Raw genomic sequence first — 21,791 nt, forward strand, 5'->3', positions numbered from 1 at the left:
TCCTACTCCTCCGCCATCTTGCTCCGCCCCTCTCTATGATTTTATTTCTTAATTTTGTAGAAAATCACAGAGCAATCTTCCCAATAGTGTGTTAGAAATCAGTATTTCATACTAAGTACAGCTGGGATATTCTTTCTCTAAGGAAATCTCCCAGGAATAAAATTCCTCGGTCTGAAGTAGAAGAATGACTCTTTCCAATGTGAGTGAAACTAAAATTATTCTTCCTGGACAGAAGGTCTGGCACAATCAAAACCATTTTCTCCTTTCTCTACTCCAATTCATCATCCTAAATATCTTTATCATTCAAAAAATAGGACTAACAATATTATTTCTGTGTTTAAAATTTTTGCTAACTATTGCCTTCAGGATAAATTAGCACCTTCTTACTCTGGCAAACAGACCTCTTTTCAATCCACTCTAACCTACTGGATAGATTCATCTCATGGCACAGTCCACCTTCCCAAAACCATTTAACCCGACCCGTTAAACACATCTCCACTGAGCGCCCAGTTCCAGGAATTTGTCAGGGTTTCAGATGTGAATTTATTTCATCTAAACTGTTTTTAAACAATTTCATTTCAATTCATAGCAATACTCAACTAGAGATTAAACTCAGCATTCCATTAATGTCTAATATTTTTTGGACCTCTTTAAATGAGTATTAGAATCGCTACAAGTATGTGTTACTAAGTTGAAGCAACTGAGAAAGTTCAACAAAAGAAATGGTAGAGCAAAGATGGGAGAGTCTCAAACCATATTAACAACAAAAGAGAGCAACACAATACAACACAACACAGGCATGCTTCCTGACTTCAGAGGGAGGGAGAGAGAGAGGAAATAGTTTTCTTGTGAATCCTCCTTAACAATTAGGGATAAATGAGTATGATTCTTAAAAGAAGAAACTTTCATGAAAGAAAATTTTAAAACTCTTGAATTTTTATTTCTGTTTCTAATCAGGGGCACAAACAGGCAGCAGGAACACCCACAAAGCATAGTAGAAAACAAAGGTTCCAAATACTTCGCATGACTTGTGGCTGAAATTTAAAATTGAAAGGGAGTGTATTCCTTAATTTAAACCTTGTGCAGATGCTGGTTACTTTGAGATATTAAAATGTTTTTCTGTGTGTGATTATCACTAATACAGGATTTCTCTGTGATACTCAGAAGTAAGAAGTAGGATGGCATAGTGGGAATCTCATGAATTAATAGTCTAAGATAAGTGGGCTTACACAAAGCTCCACTGGTCACTGGTTATCTCTGAGCAGGCAAATTTCTCTTTTGAGGCTTAGTTTTTTCACTTATATAATGGCTAAACAATAACTACCACATATTGTCAAAACTTAATGAGCAAGTCCCTGACAGAGTAAGCGCTCAGGGTATAAGTTTTACTTCATCACGAAGTAGTAGGGTTTATTTCAAGCCTGAATCAAGATTGTGTGTTCTGAGTTTAGGGATATCTGGGTGCCAGTGTTTCCTCCCTTAACTTTCTCTTTGAAGACAACCTGGATGTGGGGGTTTCTGGCACAGGTTTGAAGGCCCTACTGAGCCTCTTCCTCATGGTTAATGGAGTGCTGCGGCTACAGGCACACAGTGATCAAGCTGTGCTGGAAGGTACAGTTGTGGGTGAAAACAAGCTACAGAATTTGAATGGACAGACTGTAGAGATGCTATCACATTCATTCCTACTTTCAGAAGAAAGGCACGAAAGTTGCCCAAGCTATTAGAAATATTAATATAACCTCAACTCCTAGTATTTGATGGTGCCTGAATAGCTCTTTGTCACAGGTGAGTCTGGAGTTTTTAAGCAGCCTTGGATTAGCTATACAGAGACCCAGAGAAGCTTCATTTTCAGGAAAATAAGAGTTGTGGAATTTGTTTTCAGTCATAGTAAATCTATAATGTTTATCATCTATTCTATGAACTGAGTACAGCAATAAAGTTATGATAAATTAATAAACTTCTTTACTATTTACTGAGTCCCAACAATGTGCAAGGTCTGGAGTTGTTGGACCCTGTAGGGGACAAGTGCATATTGGCCATGGTCTCTGTCTTTAAAGGGCTTACACATATTTCAGAAGATAAAATGAAAATTTTACTAATAATTCCTGACTTTGCAAATGTTTGAGAACATTAATAGGCCGAGAACAAGCAACTTCAGATACATCACTTTATTAAGATCTAGACAAACTTACTAAATACCTCAAGTTTCACTACATTTAGTCTAAAAATCAATTTGGGGAAAGAAACAAAACTTCCTCAAAAGTACTCACACACCTACCTACAGACTGTAGGGCAGAAGAGGTAATGTTAGGAGTCAGGGAAAGAAAAGAGCAGTCTGTGCTATGGTGGGTAGCAGAAGTATCATGAAGTACTAGATGCGTGGATTCAGGAAAGGTGGGCAGGGGATGGCCCTTCACCCCAGAGTGACTTACCATATTTGTCAAATCAGAGAAGAGTGGCCTGGAATGAAGAATATGATTAAGCCACAAAGACTGATAAGTATACTGAGTTCTGTTCAATCAACCCTGAAAAATATGGTTCAGCTGAACCTGTAGGAAGATGAAAGGAGAGCTCAGCAGGTGTGCTGAAGAAAGGAGCAGGGACATCAAGACCTGAGCAGGCCAACCAACCAAATGACCTATTAGCTAAAAGTAAAGTCCCTAGTCTTCTTTAGTTGGTGGTCTTAAAATATTTTGCGAAAAGTGTCTGGATGTGACAACTTAGGTCTCCTTACATTTGGCCATCCATGCTACTGAGAAATTCCCATCAGAAAGGCAGAAGGGGACAGAGTCTCAGTCATTCACTGGTACTACTCAGTTTCTTGAACAGAAAATATAAACTTTAAGGACAATATCTTTAAGTAAAATTACTCTAAACATATTTATTGAAAGTCTACCCTGTGTGAGATACATTTCTAAACCTTGGGAATATAGTACTGAACAACAGACAAAATTTTCTGTATTGTGTTCTAGTACAGTTAGATAGATGAAAAACACGTACATAATTAAAAGTCTTCACTGATCTGGTGCTTAGTCTTCAATGACCAAGTGGGAAGGCAGATAAGGAGAGCTTAAATGTATTGTATTAAGGATGTGTATTTAAAATAGAGCAAGTAAAGAAGGACTTGCTGAAAAGGTGTATTTGAGGAAAGAACAAACAGAAGTGAAAGATGGAGCCCTGAAATGACAACATGTTGTCATATTATTTCTGTGTAGAGCAAGAAGAGCAGAGTAGCTGAAAAAAGCCAGGGAGAAGAGTAAGTGATGAGATCTGAGAGTAATAAGGCACCAAATCATGTAAGGACTTTAAGAGCATTTCAAGGAATTTAACTTCTACTCAGTTAGATGATAAACCATTGAAGGATTTTACACAGAGGAATGACATGCCATCGCTTCCATTTTAAAAAAGATTTCCAACTACTTTGGAAGATAGACTATGAGAGAGGCAAGGACAGAAAAGTGAAACCACTGATCAGGAGGTTGTGGCAGTCATCCATGTAAGAGGGAGATGATTGTGGATTTGCTCAGAGTGGTATCAGTGGAGGAGATGAGAAGAAGTTAGATCCTGACTACATGCTGAAGGAAGAGCCAACAGGATGTCCTGACAGATTATAAATGGAGTGTGAGAGAAAGAGAGGTGGCAAGGACAACACCATGGTCTTTGGCTTGAGTGGTTATATTGATCTATAGCATTATTATTTCCTGAGATGAACAAGACATTTGGAGGAACACTTTCGGGGATGCAGATCAGGAGTTTTGTTTTGGTATAAATTAAATTTCTGATGCCCACTAAATATCAAAATGAAGTGCCAAATGGTTAAATGAAGCTAAGGAAATATTTCTGGAGCATATGAATTTGCAATCAACAACATAGCAAGAGTTTTTAAGACATGTGATTTGTTGAGACCTCCAAGGAAATAAACATAGACAGAAAAGAGAGTAAGTTCAAAGAGTGAGCCCTAGGACTGTCCAATGTTTAAAGATCGGGGTGTAAGGAGAAATTAGTGCAGAAAGTCAAGAAGAAACAGCTTTTTGAGGGAGAAAATGCAGCCTAGGAGTCAAGTAAGGAAAGTGTGTCAAGAAAGAAAGGAAAGAAAGAAAGAAAGCAAGAAAGCTGAAATAACAAACCAAACACGACCAAGAAGTGAAATTAAGACTGAGACTTGATGATTGAATTTAAAATCTGAAGTCATTGGTGACATTGATGAGTAATTTCAGTAGAGTAGTGGGGACAAAAGAGATTGTCTTTTGTCCCTGATTGGAATGGCTCAAAGAAAGAAGAACTAGGGAAAGTGATTGTAGATAATTCTTTGAGAACATTTTGTTGTATCAAAAAAAGTATTGAAGCTGCTGGATGGGCATGAGAGATCAAGAGACTTACTACAATTTGTTTAAAGATGAAGAACATTACAGCTTGTTGAGGAGTGAGGAGAAGGTGTGACATAGTCCTATAGGAATATGGGACTTATGAATAGAGTCATGAGTGCTGTCTTCTTGGTCCTGCCTATCCAACAGGAGAAAATCTAAATATATTGCATTTCATTTTATATGCTGTCACCATTTAGCTTTTAAGTTTATGTTCTTTAAACCATTTTGACCTTGCTAAATTTAGTGCATTTCTTAAAGCTGTTATGAAACAGAGTTAAGCTGAAGGTGAGAAATAATGTCAATCCCTCAATAGAATTGAGTTATATGTATTATGCACAATTCATTAATTATCTCTACCTATATAGCAACCCTTATACAGGTACATATAAATTCTCTCATTTTTAGTTTATCATAAAGAAACCAAAACTCTAGGAATAGTAAGTAATTTGTTCAATATCACTGGCTAAGGAATGTGATTATCAGAATAAAGGAGGGAAATGACTAAAAACTCTATTCACCTTGGGTCTGCCGTTCCCCAGGAATAACTTTGTCCCTTTGGGTGGCAGAGCTAGGCAATTTGTTATGACTTTTGTTGCATTTATCACATGATGTTTGCTATGCATGTTAATTGATAAATCTGCAATTAGAAATAAAAAATATGATAGTGATAAAAAAATCTCAAATTTGTCATTATTCTGCCAAGTCAAAATTCCTACTTAAAATGAAGGTCTTAGAAAAGGAAAGAAAAATTAGTAAACATGGTAACAGCATTTTGATGTTTAAAAAATCTTGGAATTCAAACAATCTAACAATCTCAATTTATAAATTAGGTATGAGGGCCCAGAAAATAAGTGATTTGCCTAAGGTAGTGGAATTAGTCACAGGAGAACATAGAGCTCCTGATTTTGAATCTACTGTTCTTTTTGATGCACTTAAAACACAATTAATGGGCTGAAATTAGCTTCTACAAAGAGAATTACAAGTTTCCTTTGATTAATGTGGTTTTAGAGTACTTGAAAATAATATTTCTTTTAAAGCCAGACAGAAAATGCTCATTTTTATTCCAGTATTTCTATGTGAAACTTCTCCCATTTCTATTAAAATTTAAATATTTTTCTTTATTCACCTTATTCTCTTCATTCACTTGGATTTATCACCCTTTTTCTTCATGTTTCTCTTCACAAAGGTGGTACAAGAATAAGCATCTGGGGTCTACATGGTGGGCTGCTTCTCATTTCTGATTTAGAATACATTCTGCATCATCTGTCATCCTTCCTGGGACGTCCACCACTGAATACACTCCTTTAAGTTTTTAAGAGGGTCTAGGGTATTGGTCTCCAGGTTGCTAGCTAGAAGGAGAGTGAGAAAAACATTGAGGAAAGAGAGCCAGAGGAAGCTCAAGAGGGCAAGCCCGAAGAGTATCTGGATGGTCAAAAGTAGAAAGTGGGCAAGCTCTGCACAAAGCTGGGGACCTCCAAGACTATTTTGTACAAGAGCTGATCCTAGTGGTGATATGGAATGAACACAAGAATCTACAGCCTCAAAACCTCTCATGGAAACCACAATGAGAGTAGATTAGAGAACCTCCTATGAGAGGTTGCTTCACTAATTTGTAGCAAAGAAATAAGAAGAGAACAGAACATTCTCATACATATCTAATCTTCTTTAAAATCTGCTTTTGTCTGACATTTGGACTCCATGGAGTCCCTTTGATAGTGAAGTATGTTCCCGGGTTCATTGTTTTTTGAAAAAAAAAGTTTCGTATACTTTAGTGATCATGTTAATTTAAACAGAAAACTCTGACTGGGGAGTGAGAATAATGTATAGGCTAGTTATATCATAATATTGCACTATACTACGCTAGTCACTTGGTAGAGTTTGGAATTGAGTATAACATTCTCCAAGTTTGAAAGATTGATTATAGTGTGATTATGAGAAAGAGTAAAGCTTATTTTTTCCTCTCAAAAAAAGGGGCACCAGTATATGATAGAAAGAACATAGAGTCAGGCAGAAATTTTCTTTTAATTTCTGCTTTCCATTTATTGATTATGTGGCTTGAATAAATTACAAAAACTTTTCTTCTTCGAAAATGCTTGGTTGTTTCACCTGGCTTAACCATAGATAATGCTGTATCTGTAATATTTTAGATATGCTAGAAAGCTAGCCTAGCTGTAACTAATGCACAAAGACAGCAGACAAAGGCCTCAAAACCTTATCATTTACCATGACACTATAAAAAATTGAGATTGCACAATTGGTATTTTAAAAATTGTTTATTTCCCACAATTTTAACTGTAACTAAGGCAAGTTCAATATAGTTCCTGTCACCCAATTTAAAATGCGCTTTTCAACTGTCACAATGAATAAAGCTGGCAAATTCCATTTGATGTGTGGATGAGTATTTGTTTGGTTTGGTAATGGATCAAATACCCTGAGGACATTCATGAGTCTTCAGTTCTCTCTTGCCATTGCCCTGAAAGAGTGACAGAAATTCTACCAGTAAATGATCATTTGGATTAAAGTTCTTTCAATTATGTTCGAAATTTCTGGAAACACATGAGCATGTAACCAGGCAATAATCACGTTGTAAATTTATTTTTTGCATTCAACAAATTTATATTAAATGCAGTATCTATATGCAAGACAATGCTAGGTTTGTGGTACCAGAGTAAGCACAAACAAACAGAATCTTTGCTTTCTGGAGATTATAGTCTGCTGGAGGAGACAGATAATCAAATAATTGGACCAGTATGTGTGTGGTAAACTAACACAAGTTTTCAGAAAAAAAAATAAATAAAGTTTGGCATAAAGTTATCTGAGCTAGGGCTTTATTTTGGAAGGAAGAGAAAGGATCTTCTGCATACAATTTCATTATTTTTAATAGATTGGTACATTCAAGGTTTCTGTTTCTTCTTGTGTCAATATTGACTTTTACATTTTTTCCAAAAACTGATATGTTTAATAGCGGTTTCAAAATTATTGATGTATGGTTATTCATGATATTCTTTTATGGTATAAAAGATAACTATTATATCCTTTTTTCCTAATTCTATCAACTTGTTTTCTTTCATCTTTGTCAATTAAATTATTTTCAATTTAAAAAAAGAGAGAGAATCTTGTTTCAGAATGAAACTTGGTCTAGACTCTGGGATTAGGGAAGGCTTTCCTGAGAGAGGTACCCTTGAACTGAAAACTGAAGACTGAGGAGTTGATGTGGCTACAAAGAGGAAAGAAGAGGACTCCAAGTGGAGAACCACATATATCCTGAGGCCCTTTGATGGGAGAAAGTATGGGGTGTTGGGGCAAAGAAAGGAAGCCAAAGGCCCTGAAACTAAGAGAAAAAAAGGAAGATGAAAAGTGGATGAAACTGGCACAGAAAAAGTAATAAAAGCAAAAATCAACACTTACATAGTTCTTAAAAAATCAATATTCTCCCAGCTTTTAATATGCAACAGGCACTGCTTTTAGGTGACTTAGATAAATTACCTCTTTTCTTCCTTACTACGAATGCTATAAGTTTAGTCTCATTTTGGGAAATGAGAAAACTGAGGCACAGAGAGATCAGATATTGTCCAAGGTTTGCAGGTAGAAATTGTAAGTGCTGAGAACTGAACCCAGGTGGTCTGGATTTGAATGTATACCCTTATTTCCTCTACTATACCTCCTCATATTTAAAAGTTAAAATAATTATAGTTTAGTTTTATTAGGTGCTTACTATTACCAGACATTGTCCAACTTCTTAAATGTATTAATATATTCATTTAATAAAAATCATTTAGCAACCTATTGTTCTAGGCCCTGAAGATACAGCAGTGAATAGAACTGCCAAAAATCCTCATGGAGGATACATTTCAATGAAGAGAGGCAGGCAGTTGAAATATAAATAAATATTTAATTTAGCATATTGCCAAATGAAATAAGTCAATCAGAGAAGGACAATTATCATATGGTTTCACTCATATGTGGGATATAAGGAATAGTAATAGGGGAAAGGAGAGAAAACTGAATGGGAAGAAATCAGAGAGGGAGACAAACCAGAGAGACTCTTGACTCCAGGAGACAAACTGAAGGTTGCAGATAGGAAGGTGGGTGGGGATATGGGGTAACTGGGTGATGGGCATTAAGGAGGGCAAATGATGTGATGAGCACTGGGTGTTATACGCAACTGATGTATCATGAACATTATATCAAAACCTAATGATGTAATATGTTGGCTAATTGAATTTAAATTAAAAAAAGAAATATAAATAAATAAATAGCATTCCAGATGACACCAAATGTAAGGCAACAAAGGGCAGCAGAGGTACCAGGATGGAGGTGAGCATGTCTACTTTGCCTAGAGTTTTTGGAGAAGACCTCACTAACATGATGATATTTGAGTAGGGACCTGAAGGAAGAGAGGAAGAGAGAGATGTGGCTGAAAGAATGAACAAACAATAAACAAAGCAGAATATGTTTGGCATGTTCAATAAAGAGCAAGGACACATGGTGACAGGATCTGAGTGGGTGACAGGAGAGTAGAAAGTATGAAGCCAGAGAGCATCAAGCTAGATCATATAGATCCTAGAGGCTATCACAGGTCTTCAGCTACTACTCTGAGATGGGAAGCCACTGGAAAGCTTACAGCAGAAGAATCACATAATGTGATGTGTATTAGTGAGATCATTCTGGATGATGTGTAGACAATACACTGCAGACAATACAATGAGGGACTAAGAGAAAACCAGTAAGGTCAATTAAGAGGCTATTTTAATAAACTAGGCTAGAGATGATAACATGTTGGATCAGCAAAGCAGCAGTAAATGTGGTTAGGGGTGGTCAGATTCTTGATGTCTTCTAAAAATAGACAGCTGGATTTGTTGATGGATAACATGCAAAATGGGGGAAAGAGAGGAATCAAAGATGACTTCTGGGTAACTGAAAAGATGGAGTTGTAATATCCTAAAATAGGAAAGACTGTGGAAATACCAGGTTTGAAGAGGAAGATCAGAAATCTAGATTTGTCCTTGTGTTCGAGATATCTATTAAATATTCAAGTGAAGATGTTGAAAGGAGAGTTGTTTCTATGAGTCTGAAATTCAACGACGTTTGGATTAGATATATAAATTTGGCAGCCATCATGTCACAGATGATATTTAAAACCATGAGATTAGGTGAGAACTACTTTGTTAGTGACTATATATAGAGACAAGTGCTAAGAGTTGAGCCCTGGGAATCTGGAATATTTAAACACTGGAAAGAGAAGAAGGATCCAACAAAAGCAACTAAGAAGAAGCACTGAATAAACACAGAGTTGATCCATGGTATACCATTGGATAAACTCTTCAAAAGGTAGAAGCGATTGTGTCAAATGCTGCTAAAGGGTCAAGTTAGTAGGGATTGAGAATTGACCACTGGATTTAGCAAGAGCAAATTGGGAGAGAGGAACCCCAGACAAACTGTACATTCATCTTTCAAGAATCTGTGCTATTAAAAGAAGTCAATAATGGGATAGTAGCTGGGTGGAGGAGACAGTGATGTAAAAGGAGAGGTACTTCTTTAAAAGATGGACATAAATGACAGCATGTTTGCAAATATACAATTCAGATGATGGAGTATCGAAAGAGAACAGTTGCCAGAGTGATGACATTGGAGGGGGAAGAAGGAATGGAATCCAATATATTAATGGTGGCTAGACCTTATAGGCATGGGCAGTCCATCCATAGAAACAGGAGAGAACTAGTCTGTATGGCACACATCTTGGTAGTGTGGTAGATGTGATCATGGGAGAAGGTGAGATTTCTTTCTTCTGGTGATTTCTCTGTTTTTCAATGAAGTAGAAAGCATGGTGATCAACTAAGAGTAAATAAAGGGAGATTTGAGATTTGAGGAGAGAAAAGAAAATATGAAATAGTCAACTAAGAGAATTGGTGAGTAAATGAACTGTGGAAAGTAAGATTGCCTTTCAGCACAGATTCATTTAATACTCATACTATCCCTATGAGATACATGTTATTATGCCCAATGCCCATTTTATAGATGAGAAAATGGGAGTACAGAAATATTTCATACTTTGCCAAAAGACACAGAGTTAAAAAGTAGCAGACAATTTATCTTTTGAGGTTTTAAAGCCAAGTGAATCTTAATTCTAACACCAATGACAAACTATTGAAGCATTTTCAACAGGCACATGACATGATCAGATTTGTATTTTGAAAAGATCACACTTGTTGGAGTGTAGCCAAAGGACAGTCTATAGGAACTTGGACTAAGTAAGATGGAGGCAGAAAAGCTAGAGAAAAGAAGTCAGGGTATTTTTTAGAAGGCAAAATAAACATACTTAGTGATGGGTTGATTATGAGGGATATCAATGATGACTACTGGGTTTCAGATTTGCAATGTGGAATGGATATTGACATCATTAATAAAAGCAGAGAACAAGTTGTGCACCTTCTGAGTTTTCAGGGGCTTTGAGCCCTCCCAATGAAGATGTTGAGAGTTGGCTGTAAAGGTCTATAACTCAGGTGGCTCGAAGTATAAATGTGAGGCATAGTAGAGGGATGATAATTAAACCATAACTGAAGATGAGATGGCTTTGGAACAAGCATACAGTTGGAAGAAAAGACAGTGGAGGATAATACCTTGAGGAACTCCAAAATTTAAAAGTTGGATAAAAGAATATATGCCCACAAGTAGCCAGAGAGCTAGGAAAATGTTAGGAAGACTGTGTCAAGGGAGCTAAATAGAATATTTCAAGGGGGACAGTATGGTCAACAATGCCAAATGTTATTAAGAGGGCAAGTAACATAAAAAATCAAAATATCCATTGAATATAGAAATTGTGAAATTATTGGCAAGATTAATCAGTTATATCAGCAGAATAATGAAGGCAGAAGCCAGAGTACAATGTGTTAGAATGAGCTGGAGGGGAGAAAATTGCCACAAGAAGTAAAGATGAACTTTGTGAAAAGTTTAACTGAGAAGAGAATGAAAAATAAGGTGATGGCAGGGGTCTGTGGAATATAGAATTGAGGGTAGGATTTTTTGAAAGGGAGAGACTTGAATGTATTTAAATATCAAACGAAAGCTTCTAGTTATCATAGATTTTTTCAGTTTATGAGAATATTAGAGGGATAATCAATAATGTGAGGTAGAGGGGAAGACAGAATACCAACACAGAGAAGGGATTGTATTGGCAAAAGGATATCTCTTCTAAAATAATAAGAGATCCCAGGGATATAGATAGGCTTACACAGGTTCTTTGCACATTTGCCTATTAATGTTTTATTTTTTGTATTGATTTGAAAGAGTTCTATATTATAAAGATATTTACCTTTACCTTTTATTATATATGTTGCTTACCTTTCTGGAGTTTGTCTTTTAATTTAAGTTTATATGTGATTTATGGCATAAATATGTTTTCATAAATAAGTTTGGATGAAGGTGGTCAAAAGGTGCAAAGTTATAGTTTATAAGATAAAGATAAGATAAATATGTACTATGGATTGAAAATTAAGAGAGCAGATCCTAAGAGTTCTCATCACAAAGAAAAAAATCATTTTCTTTTCCTTCTTTTTTTTGTATCTGTAGGAGATGATGGATTTTAACTAAACTTACTGTGATACAACTTAACAATATGAGTAAGTGAAGTCTTCATGCCACACACCTTAAATTTATACAGCATAATATGTCAGGTCTCAATAAAACTTTGGGGAGAAATCAAGTTATTTTCCCTATTCTCAGGACTCTGGATTCTTTTATCGGGGTGGGGCTGGAGGGTGGAGATGGAATATGGATGAATATCTTGTGTTTTTATGGCTCTTGAAAGACCATTATGCCCATGCCCCACATGGCACGGGCTTTTATTTAGCTAGAAAAAAAAATAAGTTCTCAGTATTTCTATCTAGTTTTTATCAAATTTTCCTTTATAGTTTCTACACATGGCATTCTTCACATGCACTTTCTTCAACCAGTTTCTATAAACATTCTTCAATATTTTTTCTAAGACATACATGATTTTTTTCACTTTTGAATTTTTAGTACATCTAGAATTATATTTATATCAGGCATGAAGTAGGGATCTCTGCCCAGCCCACCTCCACCACAGCACGTCAGTGGTGCCTTTAATCGGTACATGATGTCCGCCCTCCAGGTTTTAGCCTCAAGCACCTCACAAATGATGCAACACAAGCAAGGAACACTTCCTTGTGCTGGATCAAAACCGCCTATCTATCTGTTGGATTCTTTGACCCTGCTGTGGAAGCAAGGGCAGAGAGCCACACACATCTTTTCTCAAGCACCTGTGCCCCTTCTCCCACCAGAATCATTCAGAATGTTTCCCAGGAGTTTGCTTTTCATGATCGTACTCATTTCTTGGATTAAAGGTATGTCTTAATCTTTTTGTCAGGGTTTTCTTACTAAGGCTATGAGGTAATGTCTCTTTAGTCACACAGTTTAAATGATAAATGATAAAAGACATTAAAACCCATTGATGATTTTGCTAGGACATAGTATAGGACTTGGACTAGTTATGGCTAATATTGAGATTCTATGATTCTATGAAATACTTTAGCGGTCTTACTCACTCTGATTTACAGTGAGAAGGAAGAAGGAGTGGACATTTCTGAGTATCTGCAGCATAGAGACACTGCGCTAGCCATGAGCCACTGTGTACATTAGCATGTGTATAATCTTATTATCTCCACTTTATAGATAAAGTAATTGAGAATAATATCTACAGATGAGAGAGAATAGATACAGTATTTATGGCCATACTGCTAATAAACTGGTAAAATTTTGACTCAAATAATAGCAGATTCTAAAATCCTATGGTCTTTGTTCTATATCACTCTTCAGTGAGATAAGCAGGGCTCACCCCCAGATAACCATCACTTGTGAAGAAGCACTGATTCAAGAGTACCTAAATCCTTTTAACAAGGGAGAGTCTTGTATTTAGCTAGGAGAGTTAAGATGTCAAATACAAATGTACCTGGGAGATAAAATCAATAATTTACACTGAAACAATCCCTTCCAGTGCAGGTTTTGACAGGTGGCAGAATCCAGAGACAGGCATGAGGAGATTAAGATGATGAAGGTGGTAACTGCAGGACAAAGTGGAAAGCTGGAAGAAGCTAAAGACCTAATTTTTTTGGCCTGTTTTCCGATTTTTTTTAATTCTTTATTTGACAGATAGATAGCACAAGTAGGCAGAGTGGCAGGCAGAGGGAAAGGGAGAAGCAGGCTCTCCGCTGAGCAGGGAGCCCGACGCAGAGCTCGATCCCACCCAGGACCCTGGGATCATGACCCGAGCCGAAGGCAGCCGCTTAACCGACTGAGTCACCCAGGCGCCCCTTGTTTTCCAATTTTGCTTACATCTTCCTCATTTGGAAATATCAGTCTCGGGCGCCTGGGTGGCTCAGTTGGTTAAGCGACTGCCTTCGGCTCAGGTCATGATCCTGGAGTCCCGGGATCGAGTCCCACATCGGGCTCCCTGCTCAGCGGGGGGTCTGCTCCTCCCTCTGACCCGCTTCCCTCTCGTGCTCTCTGTCTCTCATTCTCTCTCTCAAATAAATAAATAAAATCTTTAAAAAAAAAAAAAAAGAAGACATGCAAATGCTCAATGACACCTGAAAAGATGTTCAACATCATTAGTCACCAGGGAAAACACAAATCAAAACTTTAATGAAATACCACTTTGCACACACTAGGATGGCTAGGATTTTTTTTAAGCGGGGGAAAAAGTAGGTGTTGGCGAAGATGCGGAGAAATTGGAACCTCCATACTTTGCTCGTGGGAATGTAAAATGGTGCAGCCGTTTTGGAAAACAGTTTGGCAATTCCTCAAAAAGATAAACATAGAATTGCCACATGACCCAGCAATTCCACTCCTATTTATATAGCCAAGAGAATTGAAAACAGATGTTCAAACAAAAACTTGTATACAAATGTTCATAGCAGCACTATTCGTAATAGCCAAAAGGTGGAAACAACCACCGTCCATCAATAGTGAATGGACAGGGGCCCCTGGGTGGCTCAGTTATTAAGCATCTGCCTTCGGCTCAGGTCATGATCCCGGAATCCCGGGATCGAGTCCCGCATCGGGCTCCCTGCTCAGCAGGGAGTCTGCTTCTCCCTCTGACCCTCCTCCCTCTCATGCTCTCTGTCTCTCATTGTCTCTCTCGCAAATAAATAAAATCTTAAAAAAAAAAAAAATATCAGTCTCAGTTTCCTTAGCTGTTACGTGGGGATGCTACTTCATAATGATATTGTACATGGCTGCTAATCATGGCTGTACATGAACCCTATGAGAATAATTGTTATCCAGTCACTGTGTGTGAATGTTAATGCCAGATGTATTTTCTCCCTTAAATGTTTCCTTTTAGAAAAGGTAATCCTTGGAGTAGAAGGTCAAGAAGTGGTTTATCCGAAAAGGCTTCCTCTGATGCAGAAGCGAAATGTTTGGCACATCCATGATTATGACATACAGGTACAGGTTTTGATTTAATAAATATGATGTATTATTTTCACAAGATATGTAGAAAGCAACCTCTGGCTCCAGTCAGAAGCAAACAAGAGAAGAGTCTCAAATTTTCTGAGAACTCTCACTCAGTTTACAGCATGCACTTGGGGTGGGGCAGGAGGGGGAGGTTGGGGAGGAAGCACCCTTTTGATGGCTTAGGAAACAAGATGGAGTAAAATTAGAGGGTGCCATATAAAACTTTCCAGTTCATGTGAGGATTTTCACTAACAGCTTTCCAGACTGATTTAAGGCAACCTCATTTGTTCTGAGCTGGTGCCTATGGAATATAATCTCTGAGCATTTTCTTTCCCAGTGATGTAATATGCAGGTTTACTTGCCTTACATATTTGGCAGCAAAGTTGGACAACTTTCACAGGAACACATTTGGCCTGTTGCTTAGAATAGTGTTTATTCAGGTGTTAAAGTGTAAACATTTACAATTTTATTTTCAAAAGAAACAAATATTTATGCAGACAATATGTAATACATATAATAGGAAACAAGCTTCAAAATAAGGTAATTTTCAATTCCACTACTATAGAACACATTCAAGGACTGTTCTTAGATGTTTATTACCAGGCACTTGCATTTTGCGCCTGAGCTTTCCAACTTGGTCCATGGAGAATACTGATTGTCACTTTGCTCCTGTACTCTTTGAGAGGGCAAATTTTTCCCAATGCATCCACTTTCTTCCCTCCACCATTAGGGGAAACAGCCTTCCAGGCTCTCATTTGTTAGGTTCCTCAGTCATAAGCAAGACACATTTCAACTTTCCAAATTATCCCACTGAAATGTCTTTCCCATGGCTTAAGATAATGAAAAAGCAACTCTTCATCTGCTGTCATTTGGAGATAATGTCTAACCATTTTTCTGTGATAATCTCCTTACAAATAATGTTTTCTCTTGATCTCCAATTCCTTTATCCTTTATTCCTTCTTAAACTTTTTATTAATATAACATTGTATATCAACTATACTTCAATTAAAAAAAAACTTTTATTGGTTGAAGTTCGGTACTCATCTAAGAAGGCAAAACCAGCCCTCTATCACCATTGTGCAAATCAAGACATCAGTTCCATTATGAATATACAAGATGAGTCTTGACTGGGGCAGGAAATATACAAGATGAATTTGGAGCATCTTATACTACCAGAAAGTAAGGAAGTTCTCAAGCAAACAAACAACCCAAACTTGCATTGATGGGAGTATGTCAAAAGAACAAAGGAGCCAAATGAAGGAGCTCCCAATAGCCAAAGAAGGGACAATTTGAGCAACAAAATTAATAATGTAGTTTAGGACTATAATAAAGTATAAATTAATATCTATGAACTCATACTGGTATAAATAATTGAATAAATAAATAAATGGGGGAGAATAGACAAATCTCCCATACATAAGAATTAAAAAATTGACATAGACCCTCCCCTTCCCAGAAGGTGGAGCATAACTCCCCACCCTTTAAGCACGGCCTGTGCATAGACCCTTCCAAAGAGTAGAATGTGGAAGAGGGGACCAGTAGAATGTGGAAGAGTGTAACCTTACAGTGGAGAAAGGCTGACTAATGCTACCTCAGCCAGGTAACCAGTAATCATCATTAATAATAAGTCATGTTGATAGTATGTACTCTTAATATGATATGTTGAAAATGGCACTTTATTTTGTTGTTTTCTCTCAAATATCCACAATTCCAGGCTGGGAATGAGAAAAATATTGGAAAAAACTTAATTAAGGAGGAACCTATAAAATACTTGATCAGTACTCCTTAAAACTGTCAAGATTGTCAAAAAAGAAGGGAAGTCTGAGAAATTGTCATAGTGTAGAAGAGTCTAAGGAGGCATGACAACTAAATGTAATGTGGTGTCCTGGATGGCATCCTAAGACAGTGAAAAGACATTAGACAAAAACTAAGGAAATCTGGATAAGTGTATACTTTAATTGATAATGTCAATCTTGGTTCATGAGATGTGGCAAGTACACCATAGTAATGTAAGATGTTAACAATATGGAACTCTGAGTTGTGGGGTACATGGGAACGCTCTGTATTATCTTTCCAACTTTTCTCTAAATCTAAAATGATTCTAAATAAAAACAAATTTTAAAATTAAATAAAATTCTAAAATAAAACATAAAGTTAAAAATTCTGTTTATATAAAAACAATATTAATGACAAGATTAACAAGAATGTTACATTTGACAATATTAACAAGTGTCTGAATATTAGCTAATATGAAACCCATAATCACACATTCAAATTTTACAAAGTCCCATTATACCACTGTTATTCACACACACCTGCATGTAAGTTCATCATGTCGTAAACGAGATTCAACCCTTCGTATCCAAGTAAACACCTAGATTCTTGCCTGCCCACTGTGAATTATGTGTTTATAATGAAGTCCCAATTTTATGTTAAACTTGCAGTCAACACATGCCCTAATGCACAACTCACATTCAACAAACACAAAACTCTCCTCTCCCTCCCTCAAAGTTGCCCTTCTTCAGAAGACCCTCCTTTCAACAGCATAGTTTAAACAAACCAGAAGCCTGAGGGAATTCTTTTTTTTTTTTTTTGAGAGAGAGAGAGGTGGGGGCAGAAAGGGAGAGAGAGAATCCTAAGCAGGCTCCATGCCTACTGCAGAGCCAGACATGGGGCTCAATCTCACAACTAGATCATGACCTGAGCCAAAGTCAAAAGTGGGGTGCTGAACTGACTGAGCCACCCAGGTGCCCCCTAAGGGAATTCTTTACTCCTCTCTTCTGCCTCCTCCATCAAAAAAATCACTAAACTTCATGCATTCTAACATGTAAATATCCTTTGAAATTATCTACTCTCCTTTTTCCCTGCTGCCAGTCCCCTGCCCAAGTGACCTATATCCCATCAACAGTCTTTAAATGCTTTTCCTGCCTACAGTTGTGATTTTTGCTGATCCATTATCTGTAATAAGTAAACCATCTAAAATACCATACTTACTTCTGCATTTTTTGCCTAAACCTTTTTCTTCTTTTTGCTCTTAGGATAAGACATTAGACAAAAGAAATCTTCTTAAGTGACTAACTAGTCTGTACATGATTTGGCTCCTTCCTACCTTTCATTTCTCATATTTATTCAACTTACACTTGATTCTCCAGCCACCTTGAACTTATCTGGGTTTCTCAAACATGTCAAGCTCCTTCATACCTCAGGGCATTTGCATGCTCTGTTCTCTGCCCCTGATTCCTCCCTCACACAGGCACTGCATTTCTCCTATTATGATGCTTATAATACTCAATTACATTTGATTGATTTTCTTCTTGCCAAGCTGTGGTTTCCATATGGGTGTGACCTTTATCTTGTGCACCATTGTATTTTCCATACTATCACTGTGCCTGAAATAACAGCTATTGAATACATGGGTGAACAATAAACTAAAAAAATGTGCTAGATGAATGACCAGTAACTGAATCCTTAAATTAATAATTCTTATGAATCACAAAGAAATAAAATACCAGAAAAGAAAATATTTAAAGGACATAAGTTAGGAATTCACATACAAATATGTAAACAACAAACTAAACAGAAGAAAAATATCACTTCCAATGGTCATTAAAGAAAAGTTTGTCACAATAAGTTATCATTTCATTAATGTTAATATGAAAGGCAAGAAAATAAGAACCACTATAAATTTCTAGTGAAATTCTCTTTGTGCTTCCTTTCTTCAGGGTTATCTTGCAGCATTTATCAAACATTTTTTTCCATGTTGCCAACAAAGAAATGATGTCTAATTAGAGTGAATGCCCCAAATCAAATTTCTGATCTGGATATAGGTTAAATAAATTCACATTGTGATTTTCAGCCATAAAATACATACTATAAAGGAACATTTATTGGAATAGGAAAATGGTCATGGTCATGATTTATTTTTATGTGAAAAAGTAAACTACAAAACAATACACCCCAAACTGTTAAAAGATACATAAACAAAAGATCTGTGGGTGTGGTGCAGAATTGCAAGGACATACAATAACTTGTTATCTCTGGATGAGGAGAGAATATATATATTTTCATTTCATTTTATTTTATAACTAGAAAAAATGCCCATCAAAAAATTTAATTAAAAAATAACTTACAAGCAAAATCCTCCATATATTGGCTCTCATAAATTCAGCCTAATCCATATTTATCATTTTGCCTGGCTGGACTGCTTGACTGCTGGGTAGACTGATAAAGTCTAATTTCCCCCTGCACCCACCCCACTCCCCACCCTAACACACACTAAATGAGCACACATTTAAGTCACATGATGGGTACTGTTTTGCAGGAAACATATGAAGAAGAATTGCTGTATGAACTAAAGCTAACTAGAAAAACCTTAATACTTCACCTTTTAAGATCAAGGTAAGTTGTATTATAATTCAATACCTTATAGATTTATTGGTCTGTAGTATCCCAGTTTTTGTAAAAACTGACAATGAAGTGACTTCATCAAGTTATTGTTACCTATATATAGACTGAATTCCTACTCTTCTAATATAAGCCCATCACATTTCAACATCTTAACAATTACAGACACTGCCCTTCAGGTCCTGAGTTACCCTCTATTTGGGGTATTTGGAGCCCTTTGAGCTTCATACACTCACTCTAAGAAGAGAGTTAATACATTACTTCTCTGTGAGTCAGTAGAACAAAGGAAATTTGAAAAACATGGTTTTTAGAGTGACTGCTAACTTTTTTAAAATAGGTAGCAAACCAAGTTCTGTTGGAGAATAAGAATGGGGAAGAATTTACCTCATCAAGCTACCTTGTGTCAGCTGAATAATTCTAATGCCTTTAATTTCTTCATTAGCTTTCTCCACAACCTCTGTATTGTTATTGCTGAATTTCCATTGTTTTCCTTTGGGCCATTCCTATGCACAATAGTCCTGCATCCAGCCCTAAACATTAGAATTGTCAAAAGCTAAGAAATGTGGAAGGATAACTCTATTGAAGAATTTAGACTCTGGCCTATTAGGTAAAAACAGCAACAAAAAATATAAAACAAACAAAGAAGCAAACATTCTTTCTTCTATTCTGGAGTTGCCTGTTGGACAAATGTATACTCTAATAACATAATTATATTGATAATTTATTCAGACTCTGCATACATTCTCAGGATGGAAGAAGGCTAACATCTATTGAACAATTTTTATGTGCCTTTCCTCAAAGTTCTCTCTTAATACCCACAATATCCATACGAAGCCGATGTTGTTTTACTGAGGAAGAATCATTAAGTTCACTGAAGTAAAAACTTGTCAGGATCACAATGCAGATGATGGTGCTGATTCTCTAAATCAGATCTGCCTGCTTTCGAAATTACCCCATGCTGCCTATGCCTCAGAGCCAATCTTATTATATTAGCTATCATTTAATTCTCTTAATCAGCCTGGAGTGGTATATTTTAGAATTGTAGACATACAATGCAGTTTGATCTGATATTGATACCTCTGAAGGGCAATATCACCCTTGTCCCCTCAGCAACATGAAGTAAGTGAATTTAGTGCATATCATGGAGTCTCCCAAATCTGGGAATATTATTTATTCAGATGTTTTCATATCTTATGATTAACAAACTGAAACTTGATCTCGTTAATTTAGATTTTTGTCTTGTTTCTGTAACCCCTTCTTTCCATACCCTATGAGTTTCATTTTTATTCATCCAGTGGAAACAGTGATTGGGTCACCTTTGTTTTCACTATAGTAAATCCATTAATAGGTGAAAAGTTACATTTGTATGTATGTATGAGGCAAAAGATACATTAATTTAGAATGTATTATACCACCAATTACTTTACCAAAAGTTGTACATATGCTATTTCAAGATAAGTACAGAAATGATTGTATTTTATTTACCTGTTGTATCTGTTTCACTTTTACCAACAGTTTATTATACAAAATTTTATACAAAGAGAAAGTTGAATTTTATAGTGAATATTCATATACTCATTAATATACATATACACCCATAATCCCAACAAGATATACATAGACACTTAGACCCATTAACATTATTATATCATATTTTTTGTTTATCCATCCATCCATCCATCATCTTATTTTTATGCATTTCAAATTACAATGCAGACAGTATACTTTCCACACATACTTTAACAAGCATATTGTTAGAATTTAATATTTATTTACATTTTTCTTCTCATGAAAATTTTTATACAATGAAATGGACAAACCTTATATGAATGTTCATTAATTTTTTTTTATTTTTTAAATTTTTTATTGTTATGTTAATCACCATACATTACATCATTAGTTTTTGATGTAGTGTTCCATGATTCATTGTGCATAACACCCAGTGCTCCATGCAGAACGTGCCCTCTTTAATACCCATCACCAGGCTAACCCATCCTCCCAGCCCCCTCCCCTCTACCACCCTCAGTTTGTTTTTCAGAGTCCATCGTCTCTCATGGTTGATCTCCCCCTCTGATTTCCCCCCCTTCATTCTTCCCCTCCTGCTATCTTCTTCTTCTTTTTTTTTTCTTAACATATATTGCATTATTTGTTTCAGAGGTACAGATCTGAGATTCAACAGTCTTGCAGAATACACAGCACTCACCATAGCACATACCCTCCCCAATGTCTATCACCCAGCCACCCCCATCCCTCCCACCCCCCACCACTCTAGCAACCCTCAGTTTGTTTCCTCAGATTAAGAATTCCTCATATCACTGAGGTCATATGATAGATGTCTTTCTCTGATTGACTTATTTCGCTCAGCATAACACCCTCCAGTTCCATCCACGTCATTGCAAATGGCAAGATCTCATTCCTTTTGATGGCTGCATAATATTCCATCGTATATATATGCCACATCTTCTTTATCCATTCATCTGTCGATGGACATCTTGGTTCTTTCCACAGTTTGGCTATTGTGGACATTGCTGCTATAAACATCGGGGT

The 21,791-nt window shown here is 36.5% G+C and overlaps 1 protein-coding gene across 1 annotated transcript in view; it reads left to right on the top strand.

Moving 5' to 3' along the window:
* The first annotated feature begins 10,716 nt into the window (after positions 1–10,716).
* The window catches only part of ADAM7 (ADAM metallopeptidase domain 7), an 84,458-nt gene continuing 73,383 nt past the window's right edge, over positions 10,717–21,791 (top strand). Inside the window, exons 1-4 of the mRNA XM_081810298.1 lie at positions 10,717–10,730; positions 12,693–12,730; positions 14,728–14,831; positions 19,162–19,238. Coding sequence (XP_081666424.1) covers positions 10,717–10,730; positions 12,693–12,730; positions 14,728–14,831; positions 19,162–19,238 — 233 coding nt within the window. The remainder of the gene's footprint in view (positions 10,731–12,692; positions 12,731–14,727; positions 14,832–19,161; positions 19,239–21,791) is intronic.

This window comes from Leptonychotes weddellii, chromosome 2, assembly GCF_054177405.1.
Source record: "Leptonychotes weddellii isolate Sample4059 chromosome 2, ASM5417740v2, whole genome shotgun sequence".
Lineage (NCBI taxonomy): Eukaryota > Metazoa > Chordata > Mammalia > Carnivora > Phocidae > Leptonychotes > Leptonychotes weddellii.